The sequence below is a fragment of the Papaver somniferum genome, chromosome 5, assembly GCF_003573695.1.
Source record: "Papaver somniferum cultivar HN1 chromosome 5, ASM357369v1, whole genome shotgun sequence".
Lineage (NCBI taxonomy): Eukaryota > Viridiplantae > Streptophyta > Magnoliopsida > Ranunculales > Papaveraceae > Papaver > Papaver somniferum.
In genome coordinates this window covers 108,276,812-108,298,915 of record NC_039362.1, presented here as the reverse complement: position 1 = coordinate 108,298,915, position 22,104 = coordinate 108,276,812, and the positions used below count along the sequence as shown (strand labels likewise).

At 37.3% G+C, this 22,104-nt stretch overlaps 1 protein-coding gene across 1 annotated transcript; it reads right to left on the bottom strand.

Annotated features, from left to right (window-relative positions):
• Positions 1 to 2,086: 2,086 nt before the first annotated feature.
• On the bottom strand, positions 2,087 to 4,066 carry LOC113277703. The gene is made up of 2 exons (XM_026526729.1): positions 3,028 to 4,066; positions 2,087 to 2,792 (listed from the first exon to the last, which is right to left on the bottom strand). Exons 1-2 carry the CDS (start codon positions 3,524 to 3,526, stop codon positions 2,722 to 2,724), a joined length of 570 nt encoding a protein of 189 aa, XP_026382514.1. The 5' UTR covers positions 3,527 to 4,066; the 3' UTR covers positions 2,087 to 2,721.
• Between the last annotated feature and the right edge of the window lie 18,038 nt (positions 4,067 to 22,104).

Sequence of the window (22,104 nt, the reverse complement as noted above, 5' to 3'; positions counted from 1 at the left end):
AAAACAATTCTAAAACATACAGAAAACTCTAGTGAGGGTTTACTAGAGATATACCCACAAAACCTACTTTTCCAACTTACTAGTTCTGCGTAATGATAGCATCCAACGCGCTAAGAAGACATAGAGATTCTGCACACTAGTCATAAGAAGTTAGACACATGTATGAACACAATTTCATCCTTAAAAGTTGAGAGAGAAATAACCATCCCTTATCGAAAGAAATTCGGGTTCGGTGTGATAGAAAGTCTCGACTCTGCCTCACAAGAAAGGGTTTTATGAAGTTGCTCTCAATAATAAATAGCTTTTTATGGGTCACACATGTGTCCAGGTAGGAATGAAGAGAATCCTGCGACACGTTGAATGGTAGGAAGGTAAAACCCTCAGAATTGTTTTGAAAACCCACATATTTTATTCATTTTGAAAACCCTTTTTTCTGACGATCTCTAAGAAAGGAAACCAACCACTTAACGAAGGTGGGAATATGCTTACTTACCTCGATATCCGTTCGACGTGCAGTTAGCACCACTCTCACAGTATCCATAGAAACGCCTTCGGTCTCAATCCTTGTCTTCATCTTCGTCTTCGGTCTTCAACTCTTGATTATAACTCTTGAACTTCGTAGAATCTTGACAATGTGATTCTTTCCTCTAATTCCTTGTTGCTTGAAACTTCACTATGGATATTTCTTCTTCCATTGGCTTTATTGAATTAATACAAAACAAAAAACGAACTAAACAAACAAAAATATGATGCAAAAGATTTTTCTTGTCTCTTTTTCTTTTTCTTTTTTTTTTGATGTGAGACAAGAAAAATAAAATAAATACAAAACAAAAAACAAAATAAAACACAACACAACAAAAAAATTAAAACTAATAATGAACCTAATGAAAATTTCTCTTGTCTTTTTTTTTCTCTTTCATTTTTTCTTTACTCATTTTTTTTAACAAGGGACCTAACATAGTGATAACTTTGTCCCAAGTTTTTTATTTTTTTTAGACAAGAGAAAATAAAATACAAACTAACAAATAAGAATAAAGATAAAATAAAAATGCAAGTACAAAGGCCATGGTGTAAGTACTTTACCACTTGATTCTTCACAACGTGTATTGTCTCGATATCATAAACTTCTTGAACTCTCATCTTGATAATCTTCGCTCTTGTACATAAGTCTTCAACTCGTAAGAATTCTGCTCATTGTCTTGTTGCTTTACTTGAATTTGAAATCTGCTCATTTCTGTACCGTTGCTTGTATACCTTGAACGTCTTCAACTTTCCTTCGAATTTATGATGCTCCTCTTGTTGATGATGATGGTGTTTCTATGGACCTGTTGGTGTAGAGAGAAATAAAGTGGATGGTGCTAACTGCGAACAAGATTACAAGTGGTATGTAAGTTAGCAATTCGATGTCACCATCATGATTGATAAAATAGCACTCAAGAGATCAAAATAGTGCTTTTATTGGTGGGAGGTTGGGTAGCTCACCATTCTACCCGGAGTTTACGTACGGTGACACACACTCTAAAAGAACATTTTTAGACACGTACAAAGAAGTGAAGGTCGGTGCCTCTCATGATGTAACATGGGTAGTCTCCACTATAGGGGACCACAACTCTAATACCAAATTCAGTCTGCACCTTATTTGCCACTGGCATGGTTAAATCCAACTTTAACTCTCATACAAGTAAGAAACCCGATCATGTTCTCTGTCATCTCTAAGTTCAGTCACTCTTATGAGAATCTCGATGTAATCTTAGCGACAAGTATACTATGTGACTCTAAACTAACCACAAGTTGGAGTTTTCTATTCACTAATTTACACAAAAGTTGAAAATTTTGAAAATTTTACAATGCAAATGCTTAACCACTCCCCCACACTTAAACGTTACATTGTCCTCAATGTAAATCGAGTCATCCAAAGGAAGTCAAGGTGGGAAATTCTACATGATAATATGACAAGAAATCATAAAAAATAAATGCAAGACAAGAAAAAACTAAAAATAAGACAAGAAAATAAAAATAATACAAGAAATACTCATCCTATGGGTTGCCTCCCATTTAGCGCTTGGTTTAAAGTCATCAGCCCGACTATCTCCTTGCTTTCTGCGCCTTAGACGGCTTCCAACACATTATGGAAATATGATTGAATGGTACTTGGGTGTTTCGTCGCCTCAAAGATGTTGAAGTGTATGACTTCTTCATCAAACTCCATAGTCAAGGTGCCATTGTGGACATCAATCTTCGTTCTAGCGGTACTCAAAAAGGTCCACCCAACAGTAAAGGTGTAGACGAGGATGAATTCACATCACTCATGTCTAAAACGTAGAAATCCACTTGAAATATTAGTCCTTTTACCTGCACCAAAACATCCTCAACAATCCCTTTCGGATAAATATTAGATCTATCGGCAAGTTGAATAACTATGCCGGTTTTCTTAAGAGGACCAAGGTTTAAAGCATCATAAATAGAAGTAGGCATAAAATTAATAGAAGCTCCTAAATCTAACATAGCTTTTGTAAACCTCGTTTTACCAATTGTGCATGAAATTGTGAAACTACCGGGATCCTTCAATTTAGGTGGGAGTTTCTTTCGAAGATATGCCGAAGCATTCTCCCCCCACACTCATTACCTCATTACCAGTTAACTTGTGCTGGTTAGTGCACAATTCCTTTACACACATTGCATAGCGAGGAGATTGTCTAATTACTTCAATGAGTGGAATATTCACTTGGACCTTCTTAAAAACATCCCAAATATCCCTATCTTGCTCCACGTTTCTATTAGCTTTAACGAACCTGCCAGGAAAAGGTAGAGGAGGAACATAAGTAGGAATATTATTTTTAGAGTTGGAAATAGGTACCTCGGAAGTTTGGGGGAAATCAACATCCTTTTCCTCAAAAACCGGTTCCTTTGGGGCTTATTCTTTACCCGAATCAGTAATTTCAGGTTGCACAAGTCGTGTACCACTTCCAAACGTAATAGCATTGACACCATTTCTTGGGTTAAGAGGTTGAGAAGGGAGTTTCTCACCATTTTTTGCATGCAAATGATTAATCTCATAGGCCATCGAACCAACTTGTGTTTGCAAGTCCTTGACCGCACCCTCCGTTCTTTGCATAAAAGATTTCAGCAACTCTTCCATATTGGACCCTTGATTTTGAGGTTGTTGTTGTTGTGGTTGACCAACTTGTGATTGCAACTCCTTAATTGCATTATCCGTTTTCTGCTGATTTAAGTTCACTAGTTGTTGATTTTGCTGTACCACGGACATTAGAGCCTCCACAAAAGTAACCATCTTTGCCAATTCTGACTTTTGGGCTTGTTGCGGTTGCTGCACTTGTTGTTGGAACTCACTCGGATGGTTGTAAACAGAACTTGTACTTGCAACTTGCTCGTAAGTGTTGGAGTAAATACCATACGGCTGAGTTGAGAATATAGCATTGACATGCTCTACGTTCTCATAAGCTGGGCGTGATGGTTTTACAACCACTGCTGCAATTTGTTGCATCATTGCCATCATATTGCTCATTTGTTGACGTAATTCAATAATCTCGTCAACTTGATTAACTCCCTTGGTAGGTGGTTCTGACCCACGACTTGAAATTGTTGAGAATTTGCTGCCATACTCTCAATCAACTCTCTAGCATGTGTCACCTTCTTGTTCATAAGTGCACCACCACTTGCAGCGTCAATAAGATTCCTATCACTTGCTTGGAGACCTTCATAGAAGTATTGGATAATCATTGTGTCACTAAATTGGTGATGAGGGCAGCTTGCTACCAATCTCTTGTACCGTTCCCAACATCTATACAACGATTCCCCCACACTTTGTTTCATCCCACAAATCTCCTTGCGAATTTGAGTCGCTTTCGATGCAGGAAAATATCTCTCCAAGAAAAGTTTCTTCAACCCATTTCATGTTGTAATACTACCAGGCGGTAAGTAATATACCCAATCTTTAGCTGCATCGAGTAAAGAGAAAGGAAAAGCACGCAACATTCCTTCATCTGCATTAGCCCCATTAGGTATCATGTTTGTCATCAACCATTGAAACTCCATAAGATGCTTGTTCGGATCTTCCCATACACATCCATGGAACTTTGGTATTTGACTGATCAACCCTGGCTTGATATCAAAAGTGGAAATTGCTTCAATACACCATTGTTGTTGATCCAACTTCTGAGAAGCTAGCTCCTTGAGTGTACGATTAGCATCACCCATTGCTTCCCTCGTTTTGTATTTCAACAAGGTACCTGAAACACAATTCTCAAAACGAAATTAAAAACAAATTAAGAATAAGAACAAAATAACAACCGCTGCCTCCCCGGCAGCGGCGCCAAAATTTGATCGCTGTCGTATGCGTCAAAAATAATTTCACTTTCTCACTCTACTAATATAAATGAAGTACTTGGTAAGAAATAGTTCGTTCCCACAAAGAGGCTTTTGTTGTTATAAAATTTCAGTTTCTTAGTAACCAAGGGGGATTTTTGTTTTAGGAAAGTAATAAAAATAATTGAAATCAATAAAATATGAAAGTGATCAATAAGAAGAAGATACTGGTCACGGGATAGTATCATTTACAAACATGTATTTTCATCAATGACTAGAATTGATATTTTAATCTCTAATTTATTAAAAGTCGTAGGATACCTTGATCGCAAGTATATCCCGCTAATTCTCTGATTTCATCACAACCACATTAAAAGATGCATATGTGAATTCTTCATAGAAAGCAACCTAAAGTGTAAAAGCACAATTAAGTTTAACTCCCTAAAAGCACTAAGTTCTATGGAATAAGACTAATCAAGGCAATCAAACGTGTAAAAGCACTAATTCAATTTAACCAAGGTTATGATTCATTTGTGACTAGTAGGATATATCACTACAAGCACTACCCACAATTATGCTACTTAGAATCAGGGATAAACAACTTTTCGTATTGAAAACCCTAATATAACTTTAGAAATGAATGCAAATCGGATTGATTTCGGACTCAACCAAACAAACAATCAAATCATATGACAATATAAACCATGAATCATAAACAATAAATTGTTGAGACAAAACTAATTCATTGAAGCAATATCATGTTGTGAAATCAACTTTATCCCATAACCAATAATAGTTGTTTAGCTACGCATAGCTTTTGAGTTCATCATATTCAATAATAAAATGAAGAAGATGAAAAACAAAAATGAAAGCAAACCCTAGTCTCCGCTCTCCAAAGCTCCAAGTAGAAAATACGTGATAATCCAAAGGAAGAAGCTTTTCCTTTTTGTCTCCTTTCCTTTTTCCAAAATTAGGTCTTCAAAGCCCAAAGTCCAAGTGGTCCAACAAGCCCATAAGTGAGAAAAACACATGTAAAAAAATATATTCCATAAGTAGTCGCCGGAAAACTGGTACAATGGCCGGAACTTGGCCGGAGAAGTAACCGGGAAATAGCTTAGGTGACCGGCAAAGTCAAACCGGTCACCAGTCAACTGGGTCAACTCGGTCAAGGTCGGACCGAGTCAACATCTTACTTAGCTGGATGGGCTGAGTGGTCAAGGCCAGAGCCATTGCAGTCTTGCACAGGCCATAAATTGTGTTGCACCAATATGGTTGTACCTCCCCAACAAATCAATCATGTGGCCTCAGCATTCCATACTCCAACTGTAGCATCAACTCCATTAGCGAAGCACCAACTCCTTGGCTATAAACACCACCATCTTTTCATCCATGTACTGCAATATCACCAGTTACTCAGCTGCAGCTCCAGAACTGCTCATCTATTCAATGCCATTCCTGCAACCATCAGTTCCTTAAACCACCAAAATCAGTTGCGTGGACTGCAATAACTTCAGTCGAGCTGCAAAACCCATGAATCAATTTCATCTCCTGCTGTACCAACACCAACTCAGCTGCAATATCACCTGTAAAGATAACATTCATCTACACGATTCTTGAACCAACACAACATCATATTACTTCCAGCACTCCATCTCTTCTAGGCCATTAACTGCTAAAACCCATTGTAACCACCACCAATCACTGCACTGTAACACTGAACCCATACTGAACTACCACCTGCAATTCATCTTCATTTCCATCTCAGTTATACCACCTGTGTACATCCATTGCAGTTGAGCAGCTGCACAACAACACTAACTGCAGTATCAGTTAAGTTGCATCACCACATATTTCCTCCACTCCGAATCTGCAATTCTCATACACAATCGAATACTGGAACTCCTACAAACTTAGCTAATATCACAGCTGCACAACATCAGCTGAGCAGCAGCACCTTGAACTGCAGCTTCAATAATTTATCACCTGCAATTCACCATCACAAGCCATTATCCATCTGCAGTTATAACAACAACTTGAGATTCATAAACTCCACCTTCATCACCAGAGCCTGTCATTTCCAATAGCAGCAACCTGCAATTGTTACCAATTGCAGCTGTTCTCGACTCCTTCCTTGACTCCTGCAACAACTGCGATACCATGATCTCACTGTACAACAACTCGCAACCTCAGCTGCAACTCTGCAGATTCAACCCATGTAAACACATCCACAACACCAGTTGTCTCCACCGCCGAACTGAAGCATACATTGCAGTGACATCCAACTGCACTTTGCACACAGCCAACAGTCCCATAACCTGTAAATTGTAAACCTAACATTCATCTAGGTCTTCTTCTCTGTTTAACCATCTCAACTGCATCACTAGCTTCCCTATAATTCAAGTTCACTTGGCTTGCAGTAACACCAACTTCAGCTGCTTCTCAATAAAACTATCTGTAGCTTCTTGACCCTAACATACATCTAGGCACTCTGTACATTCACCATCAGTCACAATCCCTTGTAAACTCAGCTGTTATGCTTGCAGTCACCAACACTTGCTCTTCCTGCAACTTCTTGTTAATACTGACATCATAGCAAACCCCAATTTCCATTTCAATCCTGCTTCAGATCCTCTCCATTCTGTATCTCGAACTTGAGAATAAACCCAAATTTCTTGACAAGATGATCCCTGATTCCTTCCACCACAAAACCCAAAATTCATTTCCATCTAAGCGCAATCAACAGTTGAATCAATACCCCATCTTCTGCTTAGCCATAGCACCATTTTTTCTCTTCATAGCTCGGATTCATCACCAAAATCACCAACACAGTACCTTGTTCTTCTTAATCTGAGATTCAGAGCAAACCCTTAGTTATTCTTCTCATCCATGTGTGATCTCATACTCGAGCTCAACATCCTTCTGAATCACCATCTTCTTCTCCACTCATCTCAGATCTCTCCATGAGCAGCAGAAACCAAACCCTAACTTCATAATCCTTGATTTTTCAAACCATAACTCCATTTCATTCTCGGATTGATTCAGCAACTGAGATGTTTCTTCTCTTTGCTCTCTGAATTCAAATCATTAACAGCGCCTCCATCTCTGCCTCTCTCGATTTTTCTGAGTAATGGTGCCGCCATCTCAGTTTCATGTAAAAAAAGAGAAAAAGAAAGCTATGATAGAGAATTGATTTCTCTCTGATTTTCAGGTGTTGTGTAGGAAAATGATACAGCCACCCAAATGAACTGTATAAGGGCCAACCAAGTATGTCTCAAGACACCCATTGGCCACCAAGAATGTTCGCCATCTGCTTCTCTAGACTAAGATGCAATGATTGTGTTTGGCTCGGCTTCGCTCCCAATAACAACTTCTCATGATGATTTTGGCCTTTTAGACTTCTTCTTTTTCTCCAAATAATTTCAGAATACCTAAACACTCAAAAACAAACATAAGCCACATAATTTACAAGTAACTCGCAAAGAAAGCATAAACAATTGATATAAATCTAGTTGTTTTACAAAACCTATGACCGAGAGTATTGATTCATTACAGATCACTTGCCACATTGCTGCAGCAAAAGCTATGACCGGGAGTCAGTGGAGGATCCACCGTGAAGTAAGGGTGTGCAGTTGCGACCCCTTGCTTTCACAAATCTCCAATAAGCCTCTAAGTTATCCAAGCCCATAGAAATATTTGCGCTCCAACCTAGCCGACTAAACTTTCTAAAGAAACATGAATTCCTTTCTCTCTTTCGGTTCCATACCGTGAAAACCACATAGAAACTCAAAAATCTTCTCTTCCTTACATACGTTCAGAGTTTGTACAAATTTCACATAGAAAGTACTGCTAATTCAGTTTTTGTTCTATGTTTAAATCTTCCCAAGTCATGGCAGGATCAGGATTTCATCATGATGCCTAACAGATGAAAAAGAAAAGAGAGAGGAAGATATCGTGGGTAAAGATGAATGCAAAATGGATGTAGCTCATAACCGTAAGGATGGAGAGCATGTATGAGACCTTGAGAAAGCATGTCCATGGCGGAGTCTATAGCAAATTGTCTCCATCAACTTACACCCATCTTCGTTTGATCTGTAAATCATATCCAGCACTATTGCCAACCGTAAAACATACATACAAGTCTACAATTTCTACCACAAGAGGCACATACCTAGCTATCTCCATGAATGATGTTTAGGTAATGAGTGGCTTTAATAATTGTTTACTGATAACATACGTTGACGGGAGAACAATTTCAAGGTACGAAAACATGTCGTGAGCATTGCTGAATAAGTAAGAGATGTTTTTTTTTTTTTAGTTTTTGGGGTAATTATACTACATATAAGCTGTTTTTTTGGTGTATAAAAGGTTATTAGGCATTGTAATGGAAAAAAAATTGTGTAAATACTTTTATTGTGTATTATTTTATTTTCTCCCCCTATCTTGAAATCCTGGATTCGCCGCTGCCGAGAGTGGGTAAATTGATAATTCAGGTAACGAAGGAAGATGGGTATTAGCTAATGGAGATGGATTCAGATTTGCTGGTGAATTGCTTCGTTCTGAAATGGGTTGGCTCAACTTGTTCGAATGGTGTTGGTAATCTCACTGATATGGATTTCAAGGATTTTGTATGGTGATTTTTGATTGAAGTGATAAGGTCAGGAAATAGATGATGTTGCGATCAAGAAATGACTCAACTGCAAGTTTGCTAGCTTGGGTATGGCTGATTTCAGTCAAACAAGGACTCAGGGGTGTGTTTAGAAGCTGGTAATGCAACAAAGTTGGCCGCAGGTTACGGACGGAGAATACTAGTAGTGTTCGATTACGGTGGAATATGGTGCTGAAGTAATGAGTTGAATTCGGTGGTGGTAGCTAGGTGTTTAGATGCTCAGGGATAATACTTGACTGAGATGGTTATAGTCGGTGTTGGACCATGCTTGGCCTGAATTATATGTACAAGGTCAGGAAGCTGGTGCTACAATAATTTTCAACCGATGGATTTAGAAAGTGGAGATGGTTCTCTAATTGGATACCAGTGGTTGTTTATTGGACTGGGCCGTGGGAACTCAATTTGGGTATTATTGCTTGGGTAAACCAAGTCAACTAGAGGATGCGTTTCTAACGACTAGACTTCCTCGTGGACATCATTAGGTTCCGGAAAACGTGTCTGAAGATGATCTTGTAAAATGGTTGAGGCACATATGTCAAATTCCGAGTGATGGGTCTTTGTAAGAGCTAAAGGTAAGGCACATGGAGAATGATAATCGTCCCCCAAACTTAGAGTTTTGGTGTCTCTAGATAGACTAGCTACAATTTCCCTAATTTCCAGATCATCAGAATCTTGAAAATGCTCAATTGCTTCTTTTAGGTTATACTCATGCGACGCATCCTCACTCATATTTAAAAGCTCTATGAGTTCATCTTCTTAGTCTAAGATTATTGTTTCTAAATCCTTGGACTCGATAAGAGTATTCTCAGGATAAACCCATTCATATAAACCATCATTGGCTTCGTAATCAAAAGGGAATACTACATCATCTAAAGAAATGTTATCTCTAGTCAAATCCCCGTCCTTTTGAATAGGTGAATAATCATTAAAATTATCAGGATTTGAACCAAAAATGACATTATCATTATAAAGTTCTATTGGAATAACAAATTCCTGATCAATATGCCTACATATGTCAGATTCTTCATCAACACTATCCTCATCATAATCATCATTATAATAAAATGAAAATGCTTGAACCTCATCTAAACAAGCAGTGTTACCAATTCTAACCACGTCATCTTAATTATGTTGGAAATTAAGATTAGCAATTCTTTCGTTTGTCTCAGCTAGCGTGACAGATTCCTCTAAAAAATGTTACACAAACTTATTGTCATCTCAGTCAATTTCTTGAGAGACTCTTCTAGGGGAAGAATAGGAACAGAAGGATCATAATAAGGATTGGTTTTCAACTGTTTAATTAAATTGTCCAAATACGAGGAACCGGTACTATAATATTCCTTATTTTCTTGCTCGAATGACCGGTGCGCGTGCGGATAGTAATTGGGCTCACCATGGTATAGGCCATAACCTTCAAAAGGTTGATCTTCCCAACCACTATTCACACTATGGTCAAAGTTGTAACGCCCATTTTGAAACTCAGTCGGATATTCATTGTATTGGTTGTTGTAATACTAGTTCGACATATTTTGTGCACAAGCAAATGCAAGGTTGACTAAAATGGTTAAGCTCAGGTTACCACAGCAAAATATACCTACAGTCAAAGATTGGTCAAAGGTACAAGGTTGAGGTTTGTGAAATTTCAGCTGATAATTCCCATTAGGCCCACGACACGGGTTCAACTTACTATTCCACGAGTTTTCCTGAACTCGGTAGTCCGACGATGTAATTGGTGTGTGAACGTGTCAGAGTCTCAAAGAAAAATAAACCCATTGACAGGGGATTCATTGGTGGATGGAGTCTTACCTCCAGTACCAGACGGGCGACAAATCAGTTGTAGTCGATTCAGGCCACCGACTCCTATGTCAGTGTACGAACCCGAGGGGCTGAGACAGTATCGTAACTGTCGTCCTTCCCTGCAGCAGTTTTATTTAAATTAACCATTCCTTAGGGTTTAAAAATAATAATGATAATGTCCAAAGTCCCAAAAAGTACAAAGAGAGTTCAAAAATATAAAGAAAAAATATAATTAATAAATACAACAAACCCTAATACAATAAATAAAAATCTAATAAAATAAAATAAAATCTTCTTCACTCCTTTTGGACTCCTCTTTTCTTTCCTTCGTTGGCGATGTTTTCCTTTTATAGCACATTTTCTTTCCTTGTAGCTTCGCTCGAAATCTGGAAAAAAAAAACAGAAAATACCAAAGGCGTAAAAGAGAACAAAAAGAAGAAAAAAAAATCTAAAACCTAAAACCTAAATATAAGTCCGCGTCGGCGGCGCCAAAAATTGATGTAATTTTGAAAGTGGTAGCAAATATTTGTTCAACTCGGACTTGATGAGATTTAATTTCAGACCTAATAATAGAAAACACTAAAAATAAATAAAATATTTACAAAAGATTGTCACAATATCGAGAGATTACTGAGACTCAGGATTCCACCATTAATCACAATCAATTGGTTTAAATAATGACTCATAACAATTTTAGCTCTTTTGTAGACTCTTATTCTTTGCCAAGGTAGATTTTATAAAGCATTATATTTAAATCATAATCATAGCACATCAAGAGTTCTTATACTAAGCATACACTATCAAACAAAATCACAAATGATCAATGAAAATCATAAATCAAATTAATCAAATCAAAAATTCATAAAGAATCCATTATAATTACCAAAAGTTTGTGAAACATGATTTCCTCGGTTGTCCCATTGTTGGGTTTTAGCTCATCATGCTCAAAACACACTCAAAAGATTGATTCATGGCTCAAAAAGATGTCTTTATTGAAGAATAACAATATTACAACGGCTTCGCAACGGATATAAGTGTTGCAGATCCACTGTTATAAAGAAACAGTTGCTGAAAGATGAACTTAGTTGCTAAAAGCCTATTGCAAATGAAGCCGAGAAAACAGTTCCTGCGACATTTGGCTGGTGCAGTTTTCTGGTATTCTTCTTCTTCTTTTCCCTCCCTGAACTTGCCTGCAACCTTTCTTCTTGCCTCTCCAACTTCCTATCCTTCTCCCCAACTCTCGTTATCCCTTCTTATGACTCCTACCACCTCTTATATACTCCACAGAGCCAAGAAATCCTAAGTATAACTGTTAGAGCATAGCTCGGTCGACCTCGCATGCGTTGCTATCTCAAGCATGTTTGTCAATGTTAGTGATCAAAACTACGAGTCTTGATTTCTAGCCGATATAGCTAAGTCTCGGACTAGGATAGAAAAGTGTAGTTGAGCTCAGGGACTTCATGGCGATTCATCATACAACGACGAAGATCTATACAAGGAACCGTGGATCTTCATCAACAAAAAGGTATGTAGAGACTTGAACTTATCTATCACTCAAAAGTCTATCTATTTTATCTCCTACTTCTTATGAGACAAAAGTCGTATGCTATATAGACTACATCATACACATTTGACATTTCGATCTGAGTATTCATTGCTTATCTTTTATCTCGAAATCATGCGTTGGTAAAGCGTTTCGCTTTGATCAAGTTTATCTTCACCTAGTGACGAAAGTCATGAAAAGTTTCAATCACTTTGAGAATTGCTCTGACGTGAATCGGTCTGTGAATAACGGATACATAGCGTTCTCTGAGAATGTCTCAATTATTGAAATGAGAGTTTAGATTACATAACCATGTATTCCTTGAACCGAAGTTTTCGAACTTTGTTGATCAAGAGAAATCAGGAGGATTGTGGAATTGGCTTGCCAAGTCCGCGAACTGTCGGAAGTTTTCGACCGAGAATTTCTGCCGGATTTTCCAAAACTCGTTTGTGTGCTAAGTCCGCGAACTGGCGGAAGTTCTCTTTGCGAGAATTTCTGCTGAGTTTGGAAAACTCAACCGATTAACTTAAGTCCGTGAACTTGTTTGTGAACTTAAGAGGTTATGATCTAAAGATGTGCTCTGAACATGAATAATTAAATTACTAAGGAATGCTTTATGCAAACCGTGGATATAATGTTCATGAGCCGATTCAATCGAATCGAATCATCTTTGTTTCAATTGTGTCTTGTGTAGTTACGTAAGATCTCATAGCAATTGAACAACTCTTTAACTAGTTCATTTGAGTCAATTAAACTAGTTATGGTGAAGAAGAACAAGGTTAATATGAAATGCTCATATGGTTAACCTTTTGGGGTACTATGTCGAACCAACATACGCGTACACGTTTAGGCATGGTTTTCACGAACCCAGTAAACGTCTACCCAAGTGTGTGTGACAAGCTAAGTTTTCGATCTAACGGTTGAGAAATATTAGCTTGAATCTAAATCAGGTTTTCATCTAATGGTGAATATGGATTGCTTTGTACCTAAGGAAAAATCCTGATTTGAAGGCTATATAAAGGAGACATCTAGCATTGTGCAAAAACTAATCCCCACACGTCTGTGTGCTACTAGTGCGCTCGCTAGAGTCGATCTTCATTAACCTTTGATTTTATTCTCTAAAATCAGGTTAACGACTTAAAGACTTCATTGGGATTGTGAAGCTAGACCGATACTATTTTTATCGTAGTTGTGTGATCTGATCTTGCATATTCTATCGTACGAGTACAATCGATTGATTGTCTTGAGATAGTGAGATTTCTACGATAGGCAAGATAAAGAAGTCACGAACATCTTTGTCTCACTGTTTGTGGTTCCTCGACAAACCGCATGTGTAGTCAGGAAGGATTTAGAGAGGTGATTAATTAATCTAGGCTGTTCTTCGGGAATATAAGACCGAATTATCAATTGGTTCATGTTCACCTTGATTTTATATCTTAAGACAAAACAAAACCTAGGGTTTATCTGTGGGAGACAGATTTATCCTTTGATAGACTTTTCTATGTGAGTCAGATCTTTTTATTATCAAGCCTGTGATTTTGGGTTGCAGCAACTCTTGGTTGTGGGTGAGATCAGCTAAGGGAATCAAGTGTGTAGTATCTTGTTGGGATCAGAGACGTAAGGAGCACAAATATACCTTGGATCAGTGTGAGATTGATTGGGGTTCACTACAGTCCAGACTGAAGTTAGTTTGTAGTTGGCTAGTGTGTAGCGGCTTAATACAGTGTGTGTTCAATCTGGACTAGGTCCCGAGGTTTTTCTGCATTTGCGGTTTCCTCGTTAACAAAAATTCTAGTGTCTGTGTTATTTTTTTTCCACATTATATTTTGTTATATAATTGAAATATCACAGGTCGTGCGTTGAATCGATCAATTGGAAATCCAACCTTTGGTTGTTGATTGATATTGATTGATCCTTGGACATTGGTCTTTGGTACCGTCCAAGTTATTCCTTGTATTTGATAAAGACTCGCTATTGTTTTTAGCTTGAAGTAAAAATCAAATCAAGAGAGAGATATTAACTCCTTGAGATACTTTTATCTAGATTGAGTCTGACTGTCTAGTTGATTCTCTAGCAACGTATTTCAGAGTTAGTCCATACAGATTGCTAATCGAATTATTGGGTGGTGTTGTTAGACCCCCACTTTTTAAATTGGTATCAGAGCAGGCAAACACGTTTAAGACCTAACAAGTCCGTGTTTGTAGCGATCTGACTCTATGGACAGAGGTGTTATCTCTATTAACGTACCACCAGTCTTCGATGACTCCAATTACTTATGGTGGAAAATTGCTAAGCGAGCTTTTCTTCAATCGCGTGATTTTCAATCATGGGTATATGTGGTGAATGGTTATGATGCGCCGGTTGTTGCAGCTGGAGACAGAACTGTTCCCAAGAATATTGGTGAATATAATGCTGTCGAGATTCTTGCTGCAAAGCAGAATTCTGAAGGGTTAAATACTATCATACATGTCATTTCCCCAAGTCTTCAACACCATGTGTCTAATTGCACTAGGTCTAAAGATGCTTGGGATATCTTAGAAACCGTATTTGAAGGAAACTCCAGTGAAAAGGAAGCTAGGCTTCAAAACCTTAATTCCGATTGGGAGAACCTTTGTATGGAAGATGAAGAAACATTTGATGAGTTTAATCACAAAGTGTCTGAAATTGTTAATGCATCTTTTGCATTTGGTAAGACTATTCCTGAAAAGGACATTGTGATGAAAATTCTCAGATCGCTTCCATCTAGATACGAGTCTAAGAAGCATGCCATCGTTGAGGGGAATAACCTCAATAATGTTTCCAGAAACACCTTGGTTGGGAAGCTAAAGACCTTTGACCATGAGCATACATCCAAAGTCGGTAAGGATGTTGCCTTTAAAGCACAGAAGAGCACTAAATTACTTGCCAAAGGTAAAAGTGTTCATGTCTCTGAGGATGATCAGTCTGAGAATGATTTTTCAGATGAAGACCTTGACAAGTCGGTCTCCTTGATCACAAGACAGTTTAGGGATCTTCTGTTGACGAGAAGTAAACTGTTTTCAAGAGACAAACCTAGGTCATCAGACAAACCTCACGGTCGCATACCTCCTAAAAACAGGGATGCTGACGAGGCTGATGACGAGGACATGCCTCAGTGCTTTAAGTGTAAGGGTTTTTGTCATTTTGCTAACGAATGCCCAAATCGTAGAAAATACACTGGGAACAAAGGTCTAGCTGTAATACTCGATGAAATGTCTGAAACCTATGATTCCGATGAAGATAGGAAATCAAGTGTAGGGCTCCTTGGTAAAAACATCTATTTTGATACTTGTAGCAATACATATATCAACCTCAATGGGTTCGGAGAAGAAGGAAACCCAATCAAGCTGGAAGATTCTCTAACCGGAAACCCTGTCAGTAATGTTTCAGGATCTATTGTATGTCTAGCTGCTTGCACATCTCAGATGCCTGAATACTATCTAAGTTTGATGTGCTTGTTTTGTTCGATGAAAGGACACGAACTATCAAGGTGTTACAAGTACAAGCACCAGATAAGACACGCCAGCAAACTTCAACGAAGAGCAGATCGATTAGCAAGGAAGCTGAAACTTGCTCAGAAGACCGCCGAGGTATGTAGGATCTTATCTTCGTCTAAGAAGTTGGTTTCCAGGGATAGAGTAAGACCATTTGAAAAGAAAGTATGGTCGAATCGTTTTGATAGACAGAAGTCTGAAGATTCCTCCCTTGAGGAAAAAGATGGACAAATCGTTGTTCATCGCAACACAACTTGATTGTGTTGTTGGGAAAATCTTGTCTCATGTGCCTGATCAAAAATAGACAAGATTGAGTGTTGATTCAAGCTTCAGTAAAGTTTTTCCTTCTTTTATTAGATTTGTTATTTTCTGTCTATCAAATAAAATAAAGGGTTATTATCGACAATTCTACTCTTTATAGGGTTTTAGAGTTGGGCGTATACGAACCTGTCAATAGGTTTCGAACCCTACATTCCTTTTTCCTTTTTGACATCCCATATAAGATTGCTTGTTGAGTTAAGTGATTCAATTACACAAATCCAGTTGTTTATAACTGTTCTCAAAGCACCATGTCAGATGGAAAGGATATAAACATGATTATTAAATCTTCAATAAAGGAAAAAGAAAAATCTCCTCTTTTTAAGTCCCTGAAAAGAAAAAAAAGGAATACAAGAAATCCCAGGGTTGTGCCTTCTAACTCTCAGAAGTTTTATGATGTTCTTGATGAGTTGAAGGAAGTAAGAAAGGAGATTCGTGAAATAAAGGCTTTTGTGTCAAAGTCCTTAGAAATTCAGAGAGCCCCGGTACGACACAATCAGCCAAGACAGTTCGTTGATATAAACTCCTATCTTCGCGAACCGTATGTTCCAATGGCTGTTGACAACAAGGAGTTCGGGAATGATGTTGAATTTCTCAAAGGCATTGTCGCCTAGGATGTCTTCTTTTTGGATTAGTTGGAAGAATAACTAGTGTGTTGAATAGCGATGATTGTGACTACACATAGATATTTTTGTTTTTATCTTCTTGTGTTATTTTTTATGTTTATTGGTATTAAATTCTAAAAATATTTGGAGGATGATGTTATTGCAGTATTGATCTTTATGATTTTGTGATATTGCAATTTGTTTATGGGATATGTATTTTTTGCGTCCGTGAACTTGAAGGTCCCATATTGCGGTCAAAAGTAAAGTCGTTCATGAATTAGTATTGATGAAAGGACGAATGGACTTTTGACAATTACAAAAGTTATGCCTATGCAATCATGTATTTGATGGGAAATAGGATGATTCTTTTGTTTGACAAGGATAAAGTCTATTATATCGTTATGATGGAAAATAGAATAGATCCTTGTATGTTATCCACGGTATTGATATTCATTGATCCATCTTGTTATGTTTTACCGTGAAGGCTCCATTGAGCGTCTTATTTTGAGCACGATACAACTAAGTCGATTATTCTTATTGGCTTGTTGGTTGCTCCATAAGATGCTATATGTAGGAACTAAATTAATCAACCAGTTTGGTTATTTAGTTTGTACTCCATAAGTTTTTTTTCTTATGTCGAGTACATGTACGGTTAAGGTTGTCATATTCTATGATGAACTTAGTCGGGGTTCCATAAGTTCTCTTATGTTGAGCCCAAAATAATTAAATTGATTACTTCGGTGATTAGTTTGGTTGTTTGTATTCCAATTAGATTAATTATAAGTTCTCTTGTAATTAATCTAGTTGAGTTTTCATATATTCCACAAATTCTTGTGTTGAGTATATGAACGGCTATACTAATCATGTTCTATTGGTTAATGTAGTCGTATATTCCGTAAGGTTTTCCTTATGTTGAGTATGTGAATGATTAAGTTAGTCATCTCCGTATGATTACCTTAGTCGTAGATCCGTAAGTTTACTTATGTTGAGCACTTTCAATTAAATTGATCACTTTTGTGGTTTGATTTAGTTGCATTTTCAATTGAATTAATCATGGGTTTACTTGTGATTGATTTGGTTGAGCTTTGGATATAGAAAATCATTCCTATGGTTTTTGGTGTCTAATAAAAAAATCCTTCTTTTCTTTCGAAATTAAGGTCGCTCTTGTTGTTCTTTCGGGAATGACATCAAATGGGGGAGAGTTCTTTTGAACTTGTGCTTAATGGTAATATCTTGCGGGGTATGCGGCTGTGAAATTTTATAGGGGTTATCTTGTATCTTAAAACTCCTTGATGAATGCATTTAGCTTCGGCTTTATGATTGCATCTAAATTAAGTTGGTATGTATTTTTCTTTTAGTTTATGAAATGTCTCTTGTGGAAATTTCATTATGATCCCGTTCTTGTACCTTTGCCAATTTTATTGACAAAAAGGGGGGATAAATAATGTAGTTCACCGTGATCACTACAAATACATATGGTTTTCGGATCATTGTGTAAGCGGGAGTGGTTCCATGATCGAAATGGAGTATTGACTAAGGGGGAGTGATACATATCACCGTAGTATTATTGTTAAAGTCGTGATACAATTGGACTTTGATATTACATAATAATACTATGACACTGTATAATAATGATTGAGAATCTCGATTTCTCTCATTGTTATAGCTACGGATCTTCAACAACGGTGATGCTAAACTTACAACCTTTGGGATCATAGGAGTACTTGGAAGGACGATGATTTCAGGGAACGTTGAAGATTAGACTATGGAATAGGAGCCACTAAAGTTTATCTTTTTTGTATTCCATATGTATTAATAGTTTTGTCACTAAAATTGACAAAGGGGGAGATTGTTAGAGCATAGCTCGCTCGACCTCGCATGCGTTGTTATCTCAAGCATGTTTGTCAATGTTATTGATCAAAACTATGAGTCTTGATTTCTAGCCTACATAGATAAGTCTCGGACTATGATAGAAAAGTGTAGTTGAGCTCAAGGACTTCATGGAGATTCATCATACAACGACGAAGATCTATACAAGGAACCGTGGAACTTCATCAACAAAAAGGTATGTGGATACTTGAACTTATCTATCACTCAAAAGTCTATCTCTTTTATCTCCTACTTCTTATGAGACAAAAGTCGTATGCTATATAGACTAGATCATACACTTTTGACATTTTGAGCTGAGCATTCATTGCTTATCTTTTATCTCGAAATCATGTGTTGGTAAAGCGTTTCGATTTGATCAAGTTTATCTTCACCTAGTGACGAAAGTCATGAAAAGTTTCAATCACTTTGAGAATTGCTCTGACGTGAATCGGTCTGTGAATAACGGCTACATAGCGTTCTCTGAGAATGTCTCAATTATTGAAATGAGAGTTTAGATTACATAACCATGTATTCCTTGAATCGAAGTTTTCGAACTTTGTTGATCAAGAGAAATCAGGAGGATTGTGGAATTGGCTTGCCAAGTCCGCGAACTGTCGGAAGTTTTCGACCGAGAATTTCTGCCGGATTTTCCAAAACTCGTTTGTGTGCTAAGTCCGCGAACTGGCGGAAGTTCTCTTTTCGAGAATTTCTGCTGAGTTTGGAAAACTCAACCGATTAACTTAAGTCCGCGAACTTGTTTGTGAACTTAAGAGGTTATGATCTAAAGATGTGCTCTGAACATGAATAATTGAATTACTAAGGAATGCTTTATGCAAACCGTGGATATAATGTTCATGAGCCGATTCAATCGAATCGAATCATCTTTGTTTCAATTGTGTCTTGTGTAGTTACGTAAGATCTCATAGCAATTGAACAACTCTTCAACTAGTTCATTTGAGTCAATTGAACTAGTTATGGTGAAGAAGAACAAGGTTAATATGAAATGCTCATATGGTTAACCTTTTGGGTTACTATGTTGAACCAACATACACGTACACGTTTGGGCATGGTATTCACGAACCCAGTAAACGTCTACCCAAGTGTGTGTGACAAGCTAAGTTTTCGATCTAACGGTTGAGAAATATTAGCTTGAATCTAAATCAGGTTTTCATCTAACGGTGAATATGGATTGCTTTTTACCTAAGGCAAAACCCCGATTTGAAGGCTATATAAAGGAGACATCTAGCATTGTGCAAAACTAATCCCCACACGTCTGTGTGCTACTAGTGCGCCCGCCATAGTCGATCTCCATTACCTTTTGATTTTCATCTCTAAAATCAAGTTAACGACTTAAAGACTTCATTAGGATTGTGAAGCCAGACCGATAATACTTTTATCTTAGTTGTGTGATCTGATCTTGCATATTCTATCGTACGAGTACAATCGATTGATTGGCTTGAGATCGTGAGAGTTCTCCGATAGGCAAGATAAAGAAGTCACAAACATCTTCGTCTCACTATTTGTGATTCCTCGACAAACCGCCTGTGTAGTCATGAAGGATTGTAGAGAGGTGATTGTTTAATCTAGTCTGTTCTTCAGGAATATAAGACCGGATTATCAATTAGTTCCTGTGCACCTTGATTTTATATCTTAAGACGGAACAAAACCTAGGGTTTATCTGCGGGAGACAGATTTATCCTTTGATAGACTTTTTTGTATGAGACAGATCTGTTTATTATCAAGTCTGTGATTTTGGGTTGCAGCAACTCTTGGTTGTGGGTGAGATCAGCTAAGGGAATAAAGTGTGTAGTATCCTGCTGGGATCAGAGGCGTAGGAGTACAATTGTACCTTGGATCGGTGGGAGACTGATTGGGGTTCAACTATAGTCCAGTCCGAAGTTAGCTTGGAGTTGGATAGTGTCTGTAGCGGCTTAATACAGTGTGTATTCAATCTGAACTAGGTCCCGGGGTTTTTCTGCATTTGCGGTTTCCTCGTTAACAAAATTTCTGGTGTCTGTATTATTTCTTTTCCGCATTATATTTTATATAATTGAAATAATACAGGTTGTGCGTTCGTGATCATCAATTGGAAATCCAACCTTTGGTTGTTGATTGATATTGATTGATCCTTGGACATTGGTCTTTGGTACCGTCCGAGTTATTCCTTGTATTTGATAAAGACTCACTATTGTTTTTAGCTTGAAGTAAAAATCAAATCAAGAGAGAGATATTAACTCCTTGAGATACTTTTATCTAGATTGAGTCTGACTGTCTAGTTGATTCTCTAGCAAAGTATTTTGGAGTTAGTTCATATAGATTGCTAATCGAATTATTGGGTGGTGTTGTTAGACCCCCTCTTTTTCAATAACTCTCTTTTTCCTCTTCCTCAAGCCACAACAATATTTCCCTTTCTTTTCTCCTACTCGTTTTCGGATTCATCCAAGCTCACCTATTATTCCTTTACAAACAAATCCTGGGTTAATACTTCGTATAACTTCCATATTGAGTCAAATAAGGTCGTGTTTACTTCCCTGTTTCCGTAAATAACATATTCTTCCCTCTTTTTGGATAATTGTCGAATATAAGAAGATTTGGTTCCTTTTTTTAAGTTCTCAAACACGTACTCTTCCTTGTCTTATCGAAAAAGGTTGATATGACTTTATTCCCGTGTCAAATTCCGACCAAACCTCTCCTTGTGTTTCATAGAAATAAATATGCGAGAATTTTCATAATTTCTTTATATTTTGTTTTAGGAAATATTCATTTTTCTTCGATTGCAAGACATGTATCTTGCATGTTTCACCGTAACGGGATACTACTAACCCAAACCCATGGAAATCTCTGGTAAAATCTCGGTCAAATCATAACCTGAAAATCACGCAGCTTTGTTCTTATTTTTCTAGCCAAAACTTCTTTCCCTGTTTTCTTCTGTTTATGTGTCTTTGGTATTCCAAACCCTCCAACTCGATAAAACAACATCCTAATACAATGTACTGGTTGAGTAATGTGATTAGATTAATTAATTAATTAGTAATATTAGTAGTATTAGAATTGTATGGGCAATAGATGTCCACATGTCATCTTATCTCTATGGTCTTATATTGACCATGTGTAGAGAGAGAAATGATTATGGAGAGAGATTAATCAAAAAGAAAAAGAGAGTGAGTAGAAGTTTCCCACTTCTTCATGATCAAAATAATCTTAATCTTCAAACTAAACCAACCAAAAATCCAACAATTGGTATCAAGAGCTTAGATCTATTAGATTTGATCTTGGTGAGTGAAAAAAAATCAATCAATACCCATTAAATCTCAAAAATCAGCAACATCCAAAGTTTTTAAAATCTGATCTAGAAAATAAAAACCCAATTTCTTCAATCAATCTTCAATCAAATCAATGGCAAGTAGTAGCTACTCAAATCAATACATTCAACAACCTTCTAATACCACTTTATCATGGAGAAAATTA